The sequence below is a fragment of the Cyrtonyx montezumae genome, unplaced genomic scaffold (assembly GCF_038088225.1).
Source record: "Cyrtonyx montezumae isolate F1298 unplaced genomic scaffold, pur_monq_1.0 scaffold_3, whole genome shotgun sequence".
NCBI lineage: Eukaryota > Metazoa > Chordata > Aves > Galliformes > Odontophoridae > Cyrtonyx > Cyrtonyx montezumae.
In genome coordinates, this window is record NW_027072034.1 from 154,741,908 (window position 1) to 154,764,053 (window position 22,146).

General features: G+C 41.6%; 1 protein-coding gene across 3 annotated transcripts in view; it reads left to right on the forward strand.

The window, feature by feature from the left end:
* FRMD4A (FERM domain containing 4A) overlaps nucleotides 1–22,146 on the forward strand; it is a 200,396-nt gene that overhangs the window by 123,939 nt on the left and 54,311 nt on the right. For all 3 annotated transcript variants that reach the window (XM_065743729.1, XM_065743730.1, XM_065743731.1), the window contains 4 exons: nucleotides 5,835–5,919; nucleotides 9,456–9,512; nucleotides 11,975–11,997; nucleotides 19,424–19,507. In XM_065743729.1, the coding sequence (XP_065599801.1) occupies nucleotides 5,835–5,919; nucleotides 9,456–9,512; nucleotides 11,975–11,997; nucleotides 19,424–19,507 (249 nt within the window). The remainder of the gene's footprint in view (nucleotides 1–5,834; nucleotides 5,920–9,455; nucleotides 9,513–11,974; nucleotides 11,998–19,423; nucleotides 19,508–22,146) is intronic.

A 22,146-nucleotide genomic window follows, 5' to 3' on the forward strand; every position in this document is an offset into this window, starting at 1 on the left:
CAATGTGCGAAATATATTGAGCTGGCTGTTGCTTTTATGTCCTTGTCAGGGCTAGTACGCACCTGAGGGGCGTGAACAAGACTCACTGTACTGACATCAGTGCCTTTTTGTGTGATGTATGATGCTGTAACCATGCATCAGGGAGGAATGTGCCTGTGCTACCACCTTGACTCCTTTCCCTATATGTTTTGATACTGGAGCACTTAATGGTTTGCAGAGATTCCCAGGATATGTAGCCTTGAAAACAGCTGGAGCCCTATGCATTCCAAAGCAGATCTCTTAGTTTTTTGTAAATGGAGAAGGTGAGGCGCAGGAATGGTTAAATACCTCATGAGTTTTCCAGTTCAGTGAACTACTCTCTTAAAAATATGGAGAAAAGTGGATGGGCAGTAGGAAAAGGTGCAAGCAGCTTCACAGAAAAGTACAGTGAGTGTGGACAGGAGAAAGAAGAGAATGATACAACCTTTTGGGTTGGAAAAAATCTCTAAGGTAATCAAGCCCACCTGTTAACCTGGCACTGCCAAGTCTACCATGTCTCTAAGCACTGCATTACAAGTATAGAATATGTCCAGATTAAACAACATCCACAGATTTGTTAGCTGGTATTCTCCTTCTTCTTGGAATCACATTCATTTTCAGGGTTTTTGGCTTCCCTGCAATGAGAAAGAAGTCAACACAGGACTCTCTTGCTGCATCCTGTCCAGTCCCTGCTTCTGAGCAAGAAGGACCTGAGCATGACAAAGCACAGGCAACAGAACATGGGATCAGAATTAAAATGAATGAGGGAAGGGTAAATAAATTACTATTTCTGATTTTTACTCTTGGCTGATTACTTTACAGGCCAACTATTTAGCATGACCATTGTCTGCTTTAAGTGTCAGCACATAAAGTATGCACTCATGACTATTAGCAAACAGGGCTGGAACATAAAAGGAGCTTTACGGCCTGAGTGCTCAGAATACTCATTTAGCACAAGACAGTGGACATAATGACATCTGCATTTAAGTTCATTATACTGATGCATGTGATTTTTCTTCTCCTGGTTAGCAAATGGCCTCATATTTTTCACATTATCCTCTGAGGTTTTAAATGGCATAGTGAGGGATAATGAGCCAGACCCCAGGATGGATGAGACAGAAAGGGGGTCTCCTCCTTTAGCCATTGCTTTGTAATAATGAAATAAGAGAGAGCCCATTGACAGAGTCATGGAGCAGTGGTGACATCTCTGTCCTGTGTCCTAACCACAATGGAGTCAGCCAGCTGGGAAGGACATGGGAGCATCCCCTGCCCATTTCAGTCACTTCTCTTGGGTCTGAGCACATTTCCCATTCAGGGCAGGGGGAGGATGGGGTAAGGTGGCAACACATGAAAACCAACATCTTTTTGCTTCATTTTGACACTTTCCATGAATCTGGATTTACCTTTTATTTTCCTTTTTACATAGGAAAAAAAAATATCTTTTCAACAGAAGAGAGAATTGATACTTGAGGTTCTTATTCTGTTTTTTTTTTATTATTATTATTTGTCAGTGTGACACTGTTATCAGTCAAGGACACCGAGTCCTTTTGACCACGGTGAAATATTGATTCTGCTTGGAAATAAACTGCTTGTGAACTTTTATGCTACAACTCTACATTTGCAGAGTCAGAGCATGGCAACTTCCACACAACAGATGACCAAGTTCTTGTTGAGGGAATGTGTCTAGAGCTGAGCTTTAGGGAAATGCTAAGTACTTTTTATTCAATAGTTTCTTATGCTGGGTAGAAACTGGGAGTGCTGGTCAACTCAGCTCTGCTGCTAAAGCAAGTGAGCATCAAACTTGTCTTGCTGTTCAATGACTTATGACTATTTGCAAAAGACATATGAACATGAGCCTGAAAGGCATATGTAGGATCACAGAGCTAATTTCTCTGAGATTATACCATGTATTTAGTTCAGAAGGGCCAAGAGAATCCCCTTCTGCCATTGATACTCACTGACCACACAGACAGCAGCTCAGGAAGATGCTTCCCTGACAGTCCTGAGGCCACCTCGTCCACTGCAGGAACAAAGTATTGCTGATGATGCATCTTTCCCACCAGTGCTAGATTTGCCCTTGTCACACATACCTCTGGGTTTGCACAGGAATCACAAAGACAAGGGATTCTCAGCTCCTGAAGAGCCAGTAAACTCAATGGTCAGCCAAAGTTTGGGCATTTCTCCTAGCTGCAAACTAAGGGTAGGGAAATGTACAGTGCAAGGAAGAACTTGCAGCAATGCCAGTTTCCTGTCACCCAAGGATCAAGTTTCCACTGCTGCTTCTTGCCAGCACCACTGTCTAAATGCTAACTGCCTGTTCTTGGCTGATTGAGATAGGAACTGCCATTCATCACAGTGTAAAGGAGCTTAAGCTGTCTCAGAGCAAGTTGTCAGTTAACCAACACTTAATATATAATTAGTATAGTACAAGGCGTGTCCTTGCAGCTGAAAAACTTAAAAGTCTCAGATGCAGAAGACTCCAAAATCTTCTAAGATTCCCTCTTCAGAACTCATTACCTTCCTGCCATTGAGAGGGAGCAGTCAAGATAGGTACTCTGTGTTCATTACCCAGCACAATATTCACTGATTCATTTAATTAATCCTTCCAAATATGTTTGATGAATTATGAGTGACTGGGACCACAGAGGGGAGATTATGGGAAACACAGAAATAGATTAACATTGGCTGAGCTTCCTTCTTTACCTTTGAAAGCTTTTCAAAAATGATTTCTCTGGTTTTTATATTCACATAATCTCGTGGAGCTTTCTCCCTTCACGCACACACCTAATTTCTCATTGCAGGTGTTGCTGGCTATCAGAGGACTTCTCATAGGAGCTATTTGAGGCAGTGTTGATTGTTGGTTGTATTGCAGGAGATGTTAGTTGTGGAGCTAAGTTGTCAGACACATTGCACTGCCTGCATCTCTGCCCAACCCATCAGTTCAGGATATTTCAGCTTTGCAACACATGGAGGAATGCTGTTCTCTGGGGAGTCCTCAACAGAAAGCTGATAGTTACCTCTTAAAAGTGATGATCTTGAACTATGCAACAAGATTGGGTTCATAATCTTAATAGGCAAAACAGACACAAGGGGTCAGAGGAGGGAGGAGTATTTTCTAACCACAGTCCAACAGTCCCGAGCAGCTGCATGACTTGTTGGAGGTTACGAAGTAAACCTGTGTCACAGTCAGGAATTTAACACAGATCTCTTGCTTCGTTCATTTCTAGATTCTTTTTCCTGCCTCCTTAGGCACTGACACGGGACATTATAAAGTGCAGTTTCCCACACCAAGTTTGGAAAATACAGTAACAGGAGGAGGTCCAACAGAGAGTTGCAATCAGTACCAAAAAAAAACTGCTTCCTTCTTTCTGTTTCTTCAGTGCCGGCTGTGAATGTAAGAGTCTACTCCAGTTCAGGTTTTCTGAGCCTGCCACACAGCAAATCCCATGAGAGTTCTCTCTACAAATCTGGTAGTTGTTTTTAAGTAGCACCAATTTCCTGGTGCATATGCTTTATATTTGCCTGGGCGCATATGTGAGAGCCAGTAGCTCCCCGGCACACTCTCTACTCCGGAGATCACTTGAGAATTGGATTCTCTTTGTGAAGTATCATGTCCAGGCTCTGTGCTTTAAGAGACTCAATTTTGTACAGAAAGTGATCATTGTGTCTGTGGAAAGCCCTGGGACAGATCCTTGCGGCCTTAAGAAATGCAATATTGCCCCCTAGTGATGGTGAGGATGGTCTCATTCCATCTGCTGATGAAACAAAAAACGCTTCTGATAACCTTCACTGCATTTGAAAATGGAATAAACATTCCTGCTTTCTTCTGACCCTCAAATTAAAGATTCAAGCATCACAACGTGGAGAGCACTGGTAGTGCTGATAAGCAGAGGAGGTTCTTCAAGAATCATAGTAGGTGTAAAATTACCATTTTTCTCCCTGAATTCAGCAGATGGAAAGCCAGCTGCATTCAAGAAATCAGATCTACCAAGAAGGCAGCTTTTTAATGCAGCGTCTTTGTTGCATTTCAGAAGCCAAGTATATTTTTATTTGCCAAGAACAAAAAAAGATTTCAAGGACAGGAGGTGAAACCCAATGAAAGCTAGGGGAAAAAAAAAAAAAAAGTGTTTTTTTGTGTATTTTTTATTTTTATCCTTAATGATTCCACATTCAGATTTTTTTTTTTAATTTCTCATTTGAACTTTTCTGGTGGTGGATGAGGAAAGGTAATAGCAGGAACTCTTCAGCAGAGGAGCTCAAAATGTTTCACTCCAATAAGGAGTTGGTCATACTTGTCAGGAAATAAACTGTTTTGAAGGGTCTTCAGAAGGCACCTAGGAGCACTGCAAAGCTCTGACCTTTACTCCTGAGGAGGTCATACTTAAGGCCCCCTGTTCTGCAAATAGCTCAACACAGACAATCCCTTTAATGTTTGTGTGAAGCCCCAGGAGTTTCAACAGATCTCACAGCTCTCCTTCTAGACAGTGGAGACTGGGAGTGCGTGGAATAAGATTTCTCTGTAACTGGACCCTGTGTCTCTACCCAGGTTTCTAAGGTATCTCACTGTTTTTTTAAGTTCCTAATGCAGACAGCATTTCCCTGGCACCTTCTCTATCCTAATTGCTTCTGACAACGCACGATAGTACTGGAATTTATGTAAGGAACATTGCTGCCACTGTACTGCAACTTAAAGATTGCTCTGAAACAAAGTGGGCAGATAGATGTATTCCTTACTAAAAATACAACCTAAATGCAATATTCACCTTGATCACACACTGAACAGGCCTTCTCTGTTGCTAATGGAATCCTTAAAATACACAACATACTCATATGAAATGATCAGTTATTAACTTTGATGATATCTGGAATTTCTTTTTATCTTGATATTTTTACCCCAAGGGTCACAATGCAGAAGGGCTGAAGTTAAGTTGAGCTGGTGGCAAAACTCTCAGAAAGTTCACAGCCAAAGAACCAAAGCTTCAAAGCAAGCAAGACATGAAACACTGAATGGTTTAATATGTGTGATAAATTTTTAATATAATTCCAAATATTTGGCATAATCAGTTAATTCAAGAGTGTTGGGTTTGGGGCTTTTGTTTTGTTTTGGTTTGGTTTTTGTTTTTTGGGTTTTTTTTGTTTGTTTGTTTGTTTCTGGACACTGAGAGTTTGAACTGGGCTGCTTTTTACTGAGCTCTGAGAAGTCATCTCAGCCATTACTCAAAAAAAAAAAAAAAATTACTGCCATTCCCAGCATTGATGCCCATGATAATGGTAAATTGTGCAAGATCCTTATCTACTGCTGGTTAATTACTCTGCAGCCATAGCTGCTGCATGCTAGGCACAAAAAGACAGGAAGAAGGAATTCTAAAATTATTATGTGAAGCTGAAGACAACAGAGAGGGAACCCAAAAGTGAATTTCTGGCAGCAAAAAATGTATGAGATGTATACTGATGGCATAGAAATAGATTGGGAAAAGGAATGAAGATAAAATTCCAGAATGTGACATAGAATGAAGTTTAAAAACAAACAGAATAAGGGATTATTTTAAAAATATGAAGATAACACAAAGGGTTTTTTAGAAACAAGATAATCCACTTGATGATCCAGTTGCTTTGATAAGGCTGAGGTGGTGTTGAGTCATCACGTCCTAGAGCACAAGCTCTTTCATCACTCCATCTGCATCATAAACAAAGAAACTTCGATTTTAGTATACTCATAGTGATTTAATTAACCACTTTTTTTCAAGTAATGGATGCATTTTCAAGTGCTACCCTGGTTCTCCCATGCGTCTCACCTCTTCTGCTTTTCTTTTCAGGTTCTACATTGAAAGCATCTCCTATCTAAAGGACAATGCCACCATTGAGCTGTTTTTCTTGAATGCCAAGTCCTGCATCTACAAGGTAAGGACTAGGAGGTCTGGATGGCACTGAGGTGGGGTGAGGCACCTGGGTCTGCAGCTCCTGACCCAATCTACATTGGTTGCAGAACTGAATACCTGCAGCATAACTACAGAAGCAAGCAGTGGGTGAGGAGCATGGCTGGCACCACTGCTCACTGTAAGCAAATGGCAGGATGAGGAGTTTGGAGGAAGGTCTTGGAGGCAGCAGTAGAACCATAGAATAGTAGAATTGTTTGGGTTGGAAGAGACCCTTTAATGGTCACTTGCCCAACCCCCTGCAGTGAATTGAGATACCTACAGCTAGATCAGGAGCTCAGAGGCCTGTGCAGCCTGACCTCGAGTGTCTCCAGGGATGGGGCATCCACCATCGCTCTGGACAAGCTGTGCCAGTGCTTCACCACCCTTAGAAGGGCAGAGCTTGGGATGGACATGGGAATCACAAAGCTCTGAAAGATAAAGTGGTGTTGCAATCCCCCTGAACCTCCACCCTGAGTTACAAATCCCTCGATCATCTCATCCTTAACATGCACATCATCTCTAAAGTAAAAACAGCCTTCCAAATAGCTCTGGTGGTTGGCAAGGGGGAGTCTTCAACCACTGAAATGACAAACTAGCTGGTGCTTAGGAGGAAACTGATAATTCTGTGCTCAGAAGTCTGCACGCAGCTGAGCAGCAGCCGAGGTCGGCCCTTAGGGTGGTGGAGCAGCATCATGAGCTTTTCCCATCCTAAAATCCAGAATTCACTCTGTGTGTCCAAAAATGATAGAAGTCAGTACATGCTTTTTTTTTTTTTTTTTGCTTTTTTTTTGCTTTTTTTTCCAGCATCTAGAGGAAGGGCAGGGCAGAGCTCTGCATTCTGACAAAGCTGCAATTAGATGTGCTTAGTCAGCCCTCTCCAGCATTGAGCTCAGATCGTCACATTTTGGTTACAGGGGAAAAAGTTCTTTTTTGGAGTGTTGCCAGGAAAAGCTTACCCTGTTGTTCACTTATTTCTTTATTTTCCAAAGAAAGCTTAATAAGAAAAAAGAGGGGGGGGGGGGGGGGGGGGGAAGAAAAGTGCCTACAGATCTAGGTTGATCCATTTTAGTCTGACCTCTCCTAAAATCATTACTTTGCACATTTGAGCTGACTGTCATTTCCACCCATAAATAGCCCTGCTAGATTCCCAGTCTTCCTGAGTCCTTCTTCTGACTTCCAGCCCATACTATTAAAAAGGATGCTGAATTTGAAAGTTGGGTACAGGGTCTTTGATCATACACAAAGTGAGCACCCAGCCAGTGTGCTTGGATGGAAGGATCTCTAGGTGTAGAGAGAAGTGGTGGGTGCCCCACCCCTAGAGATATTCAAGGTCAGGGTATATGAGACTCTGAGCAACCTAATCTATCTGTAAGTGGCCCTGTTCACTGCAGAGGAGTCGGATCAGATGACCTTTAAAGGGTCCCTTCCCAACTTAAATGATTCTATGATTCTACCTCACACCTTCCCCTGTTGATTCTCCAGACACACACCTTCAAATGCCCCACACACAGGGGGCAAGACTGGAGAGAAGGATGCTAAAACTCCTCTAGCATGAGGCTGCTGGTCTCCTGGGCTGCTAGCTGGCTCTGTGTTGGGTACTGCAGCACTCCTATGAGTTCTGCAATTGACCCACACCCCCAGGCTTTTGTGCAGCACCATCCCAGCCAATGTTGCCCAGAAAAGCCAAGCTACATTTGTACTACCAACCTGGCAGGGTGTGGTGTTGGGTACTGTCCATCAGTCTGTTTCATTACTAACATGCTCTGGTACAGGTTTTGGCCTGTGCCAACTAGCCCTGTCCCAGGCATTGCTGGAGGCCTGTTGAAGGATGAGCACCTGTTCCTAAGAGGCAGTATAGTTGTGGTAACTCTGTTTGGGAGTGGGAGAGGGAGAAAGAGTGTTTAGTCATGAGTTTTTCTGTGCCACATACCCTTAGGGTCTGCGAATGGCTTCTGGCCCACTCTACCCACTAGTATGGACTTGCCATGACATCGACATGGGCTTGTAGAGGCTGGTTCATATGTGCAATGCCACGTGCACCACAGAGAGAAAGGCATTCAGGCTCTCTGCATCACCCCCTGCTATGGGACCCTCCTGGCTGCCCCAGCCTGCAGCTGCATTGATATCTTGCACCAGCCACTTCCCTTGGTACAAGTGCATCATTAGTGCAGATGCCTGTGTGAATCACAGTTTAGCTGAACTGAGGAAGGTGTGCTTATTGCCCTTAGCAGAGCTGGTCTTCCCTCCCCAGGGAGTCATTATGAAGGAGGTGAGGGAAATGCTTATTTTAAAAAGCTGGCACTGGTGAAAGCCAAGGACACCTGGATCTTATCCTCTGTTTTGTTCCCTTTGTTTTTGATTTTGCCAGAGACGAGTCAAAGCAATTGTGGCTTGTAAATGAGGTGTGGCCCTGACTTTGCTGGAGTACAAATCACAGCAGCAATCTATATTTAGATAACTCATTTCTTGCCAGATTAAATGAAATATTATAAACAGCAGTTTAAATAAATACAACAGAAGAGCCACAGGAGTAAGCTGAGCACATATATGTATGTGGCCACAGGGGAGATCTGCTTGTATAATTGAAGCTGTATCTCAGCAAAAGCCCACTGTCTCCCCAAATGCCAAAATTGGCTGGGACTAGAGCTCGCTTGGCCTCCCATCCCAAGCATTTCTGATGCTGTGTCTGCATCCCACATGTTCAGTGTGGAGCAGTGCACAGACCCCATAGCCCTGTGACCACTATCTCAGGTGCAGCAGAAGAACCCTGGGAGGATCGGGTGCAACCAGCAGTGTCCTTGTGACTGCAGCATCCAAGCAAAATGCTCACAATTTCACTTAACCCTCACAAATAACTTCTGTCAGGGTCCAGATTCTATAGAGTAGAACAGTGAAAATCTACCAAAAGATTTGGTTTCACAGTTTATTCTCAAAGTATCCCCAACCCCCACTCTCAAAGACACAGAGGGGCTGAAACCAGAGCTCCCATCCTGTTAGAGGCAATATGGTTCATTTTCCTATGAGTTTACCCTGGATGAGAGCCAGATGGGTTCTGTAAGGGCTTTGATACCACATCAGTGAAGACCAATTTTCTCATTTCCATGCTTCTGTGAGCCAAGGACAAAACTGTGTTCTCCTGAAGCATGGGTGGAATTTGGGGGAGAAAAAACCCTCTATTTCCTAGACTATCTTCTACTAAATCATGCTTGAAAATAAAAATGACCCTGATCCTCCCCTTCCACCTGCCTTCTCCTCCTTCCTCCCAGGGAGCCCCTTATGCCACATTGAGTTATACTTCATTTGTCAGGCCGTCACGCTGAATATTTGGCTTTCTCCACAACAGAGTGAGCAGGTTCAGACTTACTTTGGTCTCCAGGAGCACAGGGACTGCTTTGAAGCCTGGCCAGGGCAGAAAACTGGCACCACATGCTCCACTCTGCAGTAGACAGGAGGAGATGCATTTTCTTCTTTCAGGATCTCAAAGTCACTGAATACTTTTCCTTTTCTTCACTCTTCTAGGAACTCATTGAGGTTGATAGTGAAGTGGTGTTTGAACTGGCGGCATACATCTTGCAGGTAAGCGCCAGCCTCCTCTTGCTTCATGCACCTCTGTTTGTACTGAGTCTTTTGACTGGTTAAATCAAAAAAGGCTCTACAGAAGTGCAGGGATTCCCTAAATTACATGAGAGTCCCTGTGTACCAAAGGGAAGAGTCCTCGTTTGTGGCTGAAATTTGGATACATGTAACCTTCAGCTCCTTTTCAGGTTTGCACTGAAGAGACCTCTTAAATTTTCATCAGAAAAGCCGTGGAAGTTGCCATGACACAGCTTTCATCATTTATTCCAAAGCAAAATAAGTACAGAAGGCTCTTACACCAGAGCTCTCCACATGTGAAGCAGATGCCACTGCAAAACATTTTGCTTACATAAATGTATATCATATTAGCTCTAACACAAATATCCAAGCTTGAAGTGTGATGTAAAGACAGAAAAATTCTAAGCTATAAATGAGATTTCCTGCATGAAATATGTATCCAGTGTGTTCCTCTCCAGTGACTTCAGTTGCATTTGTTTTACCAGTGTTTCTTCACCCTCTGATGATCTCCATAACCTTCTATGTATATGCAACTGTCCATATTTTCCAGTGTGGGCAGTAGGTCTTAAAGCCTTTCCAAAACCACTTCTTCAGAAACAAAACTTGTCTTGTCATTTCTCTTGCCAGCAAGAGGGAAAGGGTCAGAGTTCAAATTACCAGCAGGGTTTGGTAAATCTCTTGTTCCCAAAGAGGAACCTTTTCAGGGCAGCAGAAGTGGTTGTTATGAAAGATGGCTTCTTATGAGCATGACTATGGGAGCAGATCATAGATAATTGTCAAATGATTCTCATTCCCCTTTCTTACAGTGTAGATTCTATTTTTTTTTCTCATCAAGCATGAAGCTGTGAGAATTCATGTGAACAGACAAGGCATCTCATCAGGCTACACTAATAAGTAACAACACAGTGTGCTTCTATAGCATTTACGTGTTAAGGAAGCAATTAATGTGTAGGGATTTGAGTCTTCATTAATAACATTTTGTGTAACAAAAATGGAGAGAGAGTCAGGATGGGGAACTCAATTAGAAGTGCATTTAAGAAATTGCTTATTGGTTCTTGGGGGAATACACATCAAACAAGAGGGTTATTGTGTGAAGTAGCAATAGGGTTATGAATCTATTGTCTGCTCATCCTAATGAATAACTTGAACAGTTAGTAACTGTACACCCAGATCCAGATCTGCCACTGTAACCCTCACTGCTGTGATTGTTTCTCATCACAAACACAGGATATTGCGTGTATTCCTGTAGTATTCTGATGTGTAACTTCATGAAAACAGTCAAAACAAGCCACACCTTTGCTGTCTGGGACCAGAAATTACTTCAGCCCATGTTTGTGACAGGATCTGTGCAAAACAAGAGGAATCACACTAGATTGTTTTATTCCTTACTGCAGCAAAGAGTTCAAAGACCTGAAGTATGGAGAACCTACCCTACAAAACTGTTTTCTGAATTCAGTATGTACATTCTTGTTCAGGCCAGGGCTAATCCTTGTATTGTACTATAATCATGATATGTTCAAGGATTCCTTTCCATGAACTACAGGAGAGTTTATCTGCCGTTCACTTTGCTCAAGGGGAGATGGGAAGGTACTAAAGGACTGTCAGAACTCAAGTGATTTAGTCTGCAGCCTTATTTGGAATTGTTGTGTTACCAGAACAAATTAAGGTACTACCAAAGCTCTGTTCTTTACCCTAGCCTCAGAAGCAAAGCACTGCTGATCATGGGCTGACAGGTTTTGTGTGTGGATGGGTGAGTGGAGACACAAAGACCTGAATACAGAATTTGAAAACTCCCTCACTGCAGAAATCACATTACTGACCAGTTACAGATCATGTTATTGTGCTGTCTTTGTGTGTAGCTGCCAGCAAATAAGGTGCTTAACATACATAGAATGAAATGTACACTGCCCATGGATAATGCAAAATGCAAATTGCATCTACTGAAGAGGGAACTCAAGAGCTACTGAGGGCATGATGGATATCCAGTAAGAACCAGATACTCATCTAAGTATTGTGGTAGAACATTACCCAATCCTCTAACATCAGTCCATGACATTAAGAAATATCTGGATATTTAACTAAATAAATAATACTTAAAATACTAAATACTTCCAGAAACACTCAGCAAGGTGCTGGGGAATTCTGAGTCTTACATCCCCTTAGAAGCTGCAGGTGAGCTAGATTTCTGAAAATCTACCTAATAGGAAATAGCAAGACTATTGTAAAAAGAGTCCTGAGGTTTTCAGAGGCTGCAAAGTTGCTGAGACTTTAGAGGTTTTCTAGTAACATAGCGTCCATTTTGACCAAAATAATTACTTAGTACCAGTTACAACAGAAAATCGCTGCTAAATGAATTTTACAAATGGAAAAAAATGTTAATAGCAGTTTTCTGCTTGTGTGTGTGTGTTTTAATGGTATATTTATGTTTATCCCTTATTTTGCAGGAGGCAAAGGGAGATTTTTCAAGGTAGGTGACATTAAAAGTTTTTGTGTGTTGTGAGAGTGAATCCAGTGAAATCATGGTGTGAGTGATGTGACTCAGCTGTAGCTGTGTAGCAACAGGAATGGGTTGCTAGGATAGACACCACGTTTCATTACAAAACACAGCCTTTGACCAGACCATGCCCTTGCAAACAGCATTGTTGGTTGTGTTGTTGTTGTTGACAATCCCTTTATATGCCCATGAAGTTCAGGAAACAGAATAGTCTTTGGAAGGGAACTACTAGGAAATGACTCTGCAATCACTTACATCACAGACCTAGCCTGAAGCAACATTAAAATTCCATCACTAATCAATATTTCAGCTTGAATTTGGACCCAGTTCTCAAAATCAGAATTTAAATGACTGGTTTTGTTGAACTCCTGCTATCCCTTGAGCCAAATCTTTGGAAGTGCTGTAAGAAATTCAAAGAGATGACTCTACCTAAAAGCGACCAAAAGTCAGGTGTCTGTTTGATGCCTCATGTGAGAAACATGAAAGTTCTTCTGTAAAATTCTATCTAAAGCCTAGGAGAACTGTCTGCTAAATAATTCACATACTCCATATATTTTTTTTCTGCTGACCTGAACCTGAGTTCATCCGGGGAACCACAATATCCACAGAAGTTAATTTCAGAGAAGAAAACAAGGTGTGAATGGGCAATGAGGTTGAATTGCTGGAGAAGCCTGAAGAGGTATCTAATGGTACTCTGCACAGACATAGAAGAAAAAACATGGTGACCCGAAATACATCAGGTCCCATCTTGTGGTAAATTGAGACTTCCAGCCCACTGAATTTCAGACAAAGCAGCAGAAGGGAATTGCAAATATTGCCTGCTAGTCTTGGAATCTGCGACTGATATAACATAACCCTTGTTAAAAGGAAGTTCAAGTTTTGCCTTATCCTTTCTCAAAACACAGAAGCACAAATGTAATGTTGCTTCATCTTTCAGTTTCACCCATTTGAAATAACTGAGTTAGAGGCACTAGAGAAATATGGATTTTTTTTTTTTATTGCAATCTGATCTTCCATGCACTGGCACCTGCTCAGTCTAGAAGATCTGGACCACACAGAATTTTCTCACTCAGATCTGTGCTAAACCACATATTCCATTGGTTTTGCTATGAGGACCAACATTTCAAGTTTCTCAGAAAATCTAGGACATGACAAATCAACTCATCTAAAAGCTACATGTTCAGACTATGAACCTGAGAACAGAGAAGAATCAGATGGCTCAGGCTAATAGGACTGAGAGCATTTTCTCTTCAAGTATTTCTTTCCAGACCTGAAGTAGAAATAGCAAGTGGAAAAGATACATCCTTGCTGTCCTTTGTAAAAAAAAAATAGTTGAGATTATCAGTGCACTTCTCTAGGCCTTGAGAGTACAGATGTCACAACACATGGTTTCTCCACGCTGATGTGACAGTCATCATTATCACTATTAAAACAGTTTTTATTCCTTTTCACCTCAAACATCTCAAAGGATGAAGAGGGAATACTTATGGCCAAGTCAAGCAGGGAAGTGGTGTCATAATAGCAGCTTGCTGACAGTCCCAGGGATCTTAACTTCTAAATGGACTTCGGAGACAAAGCAGTCTGCTGTATTAATGGAGTTTAAAGGCTGTTCTTGAAGAAATGTTGAAAAATCCTACCCTGACACTTTATGTTGTAGGAGACTTAATATCTCCAGGGACATCTGTCCAGTGTCTCCCTCATAACGTGCAGTGACAGGAGTTTATGTGCTGGGTGAGATCCAGGTGCTACTGAAGTCAATGTGAGGTCATTGTGGTCAAGACTTTGCCCGCTGAGAATTGTGGTTATTTGTATCAGTGGTGCAAAATCTGAGTTGCAAACCAAGCCTGGGGCCAGCAAAAGGAACTGCAGATGTAGACATACATACCAACTTCTGTTAGGGCTGTAGTTGGCTTTAGTGCCTGAAGTTTGTTGTTGAAATGTTGCTTGTTATACAACTGGCTGTTCTTTCAAACAGAGAATCTCTGCAATGGTGAATATCTTGAGATTTAAAGATAGCATTTTTTCATGGCAGCATATGTTGCATGAAAGCTGAACTCTTGAACTCTTGATTTGTTTTCAAAGAATGCAGACTGAAGATTTCCACACTTGTGTTGTCTGCTACCACCATCAGATTTATAGCCTATGCAACTGCAAGATTCTCTTTGGCCCTAATCCATAAGAGCACATAAGCACCATCTCATCTGTAATTATGGGAGAATAGCTGTTCCCAGGGGAGTCTCCCTATGAATTGCTGCTGATCACCTCAGATACTGGGATAGTCAACTTGTCACAATTTGAACTGTGGTCTCACACCCACCCACAGTGACCCGAGTCACCAAATCCCACTGCACCCAGGTGGTGGATCACAATGGGCCAGTTCAAGATTCCAGAATACAGTCACAAGTTTCGTTAGGGCTCAAAAAGACTGAATTGATCTTACAAGTTGTAGCAGTCAATTTTCAGGTTTGTGAACTTCAGGTTTATGAACTATGCTCATACTACTCTTTATGCCTATACCCAGAAGGGCTTTATATGCCATTTCAGTGACATGCTGTGCTTTCTTTGGTAGGACATCTTCCTATGTGAGTCTCTTGGCACTGATTTTCACCACCCGGGTTTACTGCCTAGTCTGGGCATCTTAATTACTTCCCAAGTGTTGCTAAGCCTGTAGAGCGTATAGTCTGCCTTGAGCTGGATCTGTCTTGAGCTGAGCTATCACAATTGCCCTAACAGATCCTTTTGGCCTCTATAGTGAACATTTCAGCTAGGTGGGTTGGGGTTTTTTTTTGTTTTTGTTGTTGTTGTTGTTGTTGCTTTTTTGTTTGTTTGTTTGTTTGTTTGTTTTCCTATTTCTAATACGTTCTTCATTTCAAAGACAAATCTGTCAGGGAACCCTGAGCTCTTGAACATTTCTAGGTGAATTCAGAAAAGCATTTCTCAGTGTTTGCTCCAAGTGGCCTGGTCAAAGTCAGCGTTTCACAAACAGATTTCTACAGAGGAAGCATCTCTGGGTTGGTTCAGATTTAGGTAGAATATGAGCTGAGTGAGCTTTTAAAACAGTGTTATTCTCCTTAAAATGTTTCTAGTCCTCTGCATTACCAGGTAAAGTTTTTCACGTTGTTTCAGACTACTGAAATGCTTCATCTGACAAAAGACCAAACAGATTTAGACTCAGCTTAGTACATACTACTGAATTTAGGGCAATTAGGTATCCCTGTTCAGTTGATTCTTGGTTAAACAGGACACCTCAGATTCAATATGTTCCTTTTGTTATGAGTTAGCAAAAAATTGGCACAGAATCACCTGTTTTGTAAAGCCACAAAATTGGTATACTGCAAACAGATGGAAAGGTTATTAGCTTCAGCCAAAATCATTTCTGGGTGGGAACAAAGTCACACTTGGTTGGCAGAGAATAGGCAGTTTCGAGTTTCATTTCTTTAGTCGAATGTAAATCCTACAGGTGTGACCCTCTTTAGGCCCTCATAGTTGAAGGAATTGTGGTGCTCTGGTTTATTTGAGTGGGGGGGCATAACACACTGTTGTTGAGATTTCCCCCTCTAATTAATCCTACCAGATTTAAAATCCTGTCTGATGTTGACCAAAATAATCAGGTAGCTCATGCCAACTTTCGTTTTGAAAATTCTGAATCCAGCTTCTCAACTTAAAACAGTCCCTGTGTCAAGGCAGCTAGAAATAACATATACTGAGCATTTGTCCCTTAGACTGTGGGGAAGAATACTAAATGAAAGAAAATCCTGAAATGTTGCAGCAAGTTCTTCAGGCAAACTCTCATTCTAGACTGCAGGTTAAACAATGTGAGATTTTTCAAGTGAACTCCAAGTATCTCCCTGCAAAATACGAAGTAACAAAGGAGGAAAGCTAGTTTGCTGCTTAGTAGAATTTTATAATAATGTCAACATCTGTGTGGATGGTAACCTAACATTGTTTCAGGCTTACTTTTCTTTCCCTGTAACCAACTGGCATTTAAGCAGCTGAAATTTATTAAGTGGTTACAAAACGCGGGCTGCACTCTTCCATCTTGCAGCCACGTGGAGGAGATCCTACACACTGTGTCTCCGATGGTACTCTTTATTCTGAGGATTTCGGACTCTGCATTTCCTTTTTCATTCAACTAAATTAATTGCTACTCTGAGAAGAGTTGAGAGCTTTCACTTGCAGTTTCGTTTCGTTACTGATCATTGTTATTACACATGGCTGGAAGAAGTATGGATTTCCTGAGACATAATTGCGTATGTAATATTGCTCAAAACTATTGCAGACAGTTTTAAATAAATAAATAAATAAGTAAAAACAGCTGTTTTTCACAAAATGCTTATAAATTGGCTAGGTAAGCCTTTACATTCATGTGTAGAAAAAATTACAGCAATGCAGACATGAGGTTTTTTGGCCAAGGAACTCAGGTGTTCCTGTTTTCTATGTCCATTCTCCAGCCAGTCAACTCTATTTCTGGATATCCTACCAGCAGCCAGGGTCTTGTGCAGATGGCTTTTCCAGTTCATTTTTTCACACTGTCATTCCATCTCCTAAATCATATAATTTCCACCATAGGGCAGGATTGAATTGGCCTGGAGGACACGGAGAGAGTTTCATTGGAGCATTTTACCCTGTATATTAATAAATCTGAATTAAAAGCATGCTTGCATATTTACCAACCCTGGAGGTACACGAGATGCTTTAGATATGAGATAAATACAGCACTGGTGACCAGATTAAACACTTCCTAAATACAGCAATAAAATAAACACACTGAGATATTTCACTAGAAGGATCTGGAAATGAAGTAAGTTAGAAACCACTTGTGATCCTGCCGGAAGCATTTCAAAAATTAAGGAGATTGGTGTTTTAGAGGAGACAAAAGGAAAGTGACCTCATGGCCACCAGTTCAAATGCAGTGTGAGTCACTCCTTTTTTCCATCTGCCTGATTTGCCATCCTCTCAGGAGTCTAAATTCAATTGCCTTGAGGCTCTTGCCAGAAGACAGTGAATATATGGACTAGGGAATGAAAACATCTTTTTGTTCCTGAAGTTATTACCTGAAGCACATTTGTCCCTTCGAAGTAATGCAGCACTACGTTTATGATATTTTCTAGGTATTGAGCAGAAATACTGATGCCATCCAACACCATTACCAAAAATGTCCTTTCTTTGGATTTTTAAAAGACTTTTTTTTTTTAATCATAGTGCAGGCTTTGTTCCTCACTGGCAGGAAAGAGGGAGCTGATTGGTATTAGCCCACTCTTTCATGGGAGCTGTTACTGGCTTTGGGTTTTTCCCAGACTCTCAATGATAGTTAGTCACTGCTAATCTCATCCTACTTGACAGTTGTCTGAGTTCAGAAAGCCCCTGATTGGAAATTACTCTCTATCTTCCCAGAAGAGTTTTGGAAGTTTCTCAACTTCCTTCTGTGAGCAGCCAACCTCACAAAATCTTCACTTGAGGGTAGGAACTGCTGCTTGTGCTCCAGTTGTTCTGGTTATTTTTGATTTTTGATTTTTTTTTTTTCAGTTTCTTTCATAATGTCAAAGAATTCATTAAGAGCTGAGTATGCACATGCTGTGGAGGAGATAACCTCTGGGCAGATCCTGTAAACTCTATAAACAGCAGCAGCTTGTTTTCTGAGCTATCAAACACAGCACAGTGGCCAGATCAGCAGATAGCATGAAGCAGAAGAGCTTCTTGTTCAGACTTGTGCAGATATTTACCTGCCATGGAAAGAAACGTCTGAATAGTTTTCAATCATTTGCATTTACAAAGGAAGATGTGATGTTCAAATGACTGTGAAATTTAGGTGAGTCTTCAAACAGTTTGCCAAGCCATTTGACTTGGCATAGGAGATGTTACTGAGTTGTTTACCATGTTCTTAGTATGGCAGTTGTTGCCTGTCATTTGGGAGTTCTGTTCTATGCATATTCCTCCTGCGAATCTCAAACACTTGGGCATCTCTAGCAAAGATCTGTCTTAACTAGAAGTCACAGTCCTGTTTTAGTTCTATTTAAATGATTGTCAGGCGATTGCCATGATAATAAATATCTGTAGATGTGCCAGAATGTCTGCTCCAAGGTTTACGTTAGTGGTTTATCCTATGTCTCAACCCAGCAATTAACCTGCAAACTCCAATTAAGACAAATGCACTTAGGTCCCAGGCAGAGCCTGCTGCTGTGATGCACAAATGAACAAACGCTGTGGGAAAACGTTTACAGCTGAAGCAGTACTACTAAGTTGCACTATGGGATGTCCTTGAGACCAGAACAAAGCTCGGGATAACATCCCAGGGCTCTCTGGGACTCTGATGGTCAAGTGGTCCTGTCAGGAGGGCCTGTCTACAGCTGGGGATGACAAGACTACCTGTCTGTCTGCTTAATGGTCCTGCTGCTCTACAAGGGAAGTCAGTGGGCTGGGAAACCTAGAGCTCTGGAAGAGGTATCTGACTCTGCAGCTCCAAGATAGCCAGAATTTTGCAGGATAAAGAGCAGGGTGCAAGAAGGCAGGAAAAAAAATGCTATTAAGAAGTAAGCCAATAAATATTCATATTTTTGCACTTCTCGGTGTCCCATCTGACCCTCTTAGCAGTGAATTTATCAGATCTTAAAAGCAGCAGCAACACTGCTTTCCCTCCCAAGCCTTTGAGAGATTTCTTTTTGTGTGCTTGCAATTCCTAGTGCATTTGGAAGCTGAAGGGGAGGCATTCTGAGCTGCTAGAAGAAAATCCCATGGTTTAATTTCATCTGTGTGAACTGGTCGGCCATTTCATGAGCTTTTCCTGCTCATTGGTGTGCAGTTCTGTTGCTCCACTTGGCTGGAGCTGTAGCTGGAGATTGCAGGGAGGAGAACATTAGAGAAGTAATTGGGCCTGGTCCCACTGAGGGTTTTGCGTAGCAGGAAATAAAATCAGGATGCGTTCTTATCAGTGAAGATGTGCAAAGGCCAGTTCACTTGTACAAGAGGCTAAGAGCAACCTATGATGCTAAGAAAGCAAATAATTACTTTTTGCAGCAGGCTGTAGACATTAAATAAAGATGTTTTACTGTAGATGAAACCACCTCTTCATTTTTTTTACTTTTCTTTTCCCCTTGTTCTGTTTATGAATGTGTTCCTGGGACATTGCTCAGATGCAGTGTGGCATGGTAACTTGTGTGTCAAGAGTCACTGGTAGGAAATGCTTCTAGATAACCATCTGAGAGAGCTTCTCTCCAATTTTGTTAATAGAGGGAAAAGTTAACCATAAAACAAACAGAGAGAGAAGAGAAAGGAAACCCCACTGCCATTTGTTAAGGAGGAACAGATGCAGAGCTGCAGCAGTCTGCCAGCTAGGTCAGGTCATATCATATACTGTGGTTGTTTTCTTGTAGCCTGATCCTCCTTTTGAATTCTCTTTCAGCAATGAAGTTGTAAGGAATGAATTAAAGAAGCTGCCAGCCCTTCCAACACCAGCGCTGAAGGAGCATCCTTCCCTTGCTTACTGGTAATGTTTCATTCTGTTGAGTAGCTTTGTAGTGTTTCATCCAGGGCCTGGCTGTGGCAGTGAGTGATCTGAGAGTGATACTGGGATGCAGGTATTCCTGTCTCCTAACTCTGGATCTGACACCAACTGATTGAATGATGCAACACAAATAAAACAACCACCTTGCAAATCAGTTGCTCCATGTGCCAAATATCTTCAGTAATGTCTGGCAAGAAGATTCAGTGCAGACCTCCCAGTCTCCCAATGACATCAAGAGACCAACCTATGTTGTTCACTTTTCCAGCATTTTATATCTGTGGAAAGAAAGATTTTTCCCAGTTTGAAATGTCAGTGCTTTTCACTGGTGTGCGTTGTGATTGTGCTTCACCTTGCAAGTCCTCTCTGAATGGCACAGTAACAGGGATATACTTCTCTAATGTGAACTAGAACCGAAAATGAAATACAGTGCAGAAGAATCACAGTTAAATCTTATATGTCCCAGAGATAGCTTCTGTACCACCCCACCCTTCCCTTTACCTGTGCAAATTTGAAAGGATTTGTGGAAATATTCTTAATTAACGGGGAGATGTTTTCACTTGAGTTTTCTGTTTCTTTCCCTTTCATGCTTTGTCTTTAAAGCATTCGCCTACAAACCTCAGAGTGGGAGTGACCTTCTTTATCTGCTATTCTTATTTTCTTGATAATCTTGACAATCTGAAGATGACAGGGGAAAAAAGTTCAATTTGTGGTTTATGATCTCAAGTCTTCGCTTTGCCAGGAAGTCCATTCAATTGCCATAGCATGCCTACAATACCAGAACTAGTGGTACCTGGTGTCAAGCTATAGGCAAGCTACTCTGTGAGGTACTAATTGCTTTCTAAGCACAACAGGAAAGAGGCAGAGTCCTAGGCTGAGATTAGGAACGTTTACACAAACTAACACTTCCATTAATCACAAACGCTTTAAAAATCAGACCATTTCCATCCAGATGTTTTGCCTTGGCCTGGCTGACAGTGCAGTAGCTCAGGTTAACAGCCACCACAAGAGAATAGGTGGGAACAACTAGTCATGGACAGAAAGCAAATCTGATCCTTCAGTAGCTATAAGGACTGAGGTCTTATTAAAGCACCCATGTAATCTTTGCTTCAGTTTCTTGTGATGGTATCTGTATATAGGAAAGCAGTGACAACCCAGACTGCCTGCCCATATGCCCATCAGGATCTGTCTGCCCCCACTAGCAATGAGAGTTAGTCAATATTAGGGAATATTAACTGTATTAGTGAATTCTGATGAGATATACCAATGAGGTCTGGGACTTCCTCTGTCCTCTCTTGCCTTTGGGCTTATGTTGAGTCACCTGGAGCAAGAAGAGCCAAGTGAAAACCTGAGAATGCAAGTATTTATGGTTATACAAAAGATACAGCACTTCTTGCAGCTGTACTTAATTTTGTAGGAGTTCCCATGTGACCGAAAACAGGTCACAGATTGGGAAGCTGATTGTTTCCAATGGGGTAATAAAACCAGAGGCTACAGTTGTGTGACTCACTTGTGATTTCATTTCAATGACCAGGTAGTTCATTATTTTTTAATAGTGGCTTTTTCAAAAACACCTACTGAAATGCTGAATGATCTCAAGAAGAGGCCTCTGGTGAATCAACCTTCCTTAATCTAAGAGGGCAACATTTAAAAATGCAAGTTGCTTACTGGATGCAAATTTAATCCCATCCCTTTCTATTTGCTGTCAGTTTTGTACTCACATTCTTCAGTATTAACACAAAACAATAGCAAGTGAATTTCTAGCTCCAGAAAGGAACATTCACAATATCAGGGGTAGGGCAAGCAATTGTTCTAGTTAGTTTTAAACAAATTTACAAAACAATCCGACACTATATCTGCAACTGTATCAAAACAGTCTGAAATTGACTAAAGAGTGATCAAATGGAAATTCAAGTAGATACTATGATACCTTCAACAAGTGACTGTCACGAATCTGCATGAAATCATACAGCATCTCTGACTCACATCATGAAAAAGCATCACCTATTGCTCCCATATAGTGCAGTAAGGCCAGTTCGATGAGTCCTGGCTTTATAGATTCAGTGAGGTCTGAGTGAAGATGGTTTGTGGCCCCAGCTCCACCTCCATGGAGTCTCCTGGTTACACACCCTTTCTGCAGGCACTCTAACCTCTTCTTGGAGATTTGTAGACCTCACAACAAAGACAGAGGTTGTAATGTGTGTATCATGATGTTGCTGTTTACAGCTCTTTGTAGATTAAGAAGTATTAGTTGCACATCTTGTTTGCAAGCCTATCTTAGCATGACTGGCTGAAGCAAGTAGGGTGGTGGTTGGTTTTTGTTGTTGTTGTTGTTGTTGTTTTGTTTTGTTTTAAATTGAATTTCTAAAATTGAGTTTCTAGTCCTCCCACACAGTCCAGGAACTGAGACCCTGAATTTTGATTTCTGTTGTCCATGCATGGAAACAGCAGATAGAATTTATTATTTTAGATTCAAAAATAATCACTGGAGACTGGAGAGAATGTGTTAGTTCACAGTGCTTTCCATCTATTGCCATTGCACTTTGTCTTAATCTAGATCCCCCCCCCAGCAAGCTAGCCCAGGACTAGGTTACCAAAAGAACCTAAGAAGCAGAGATAATGGC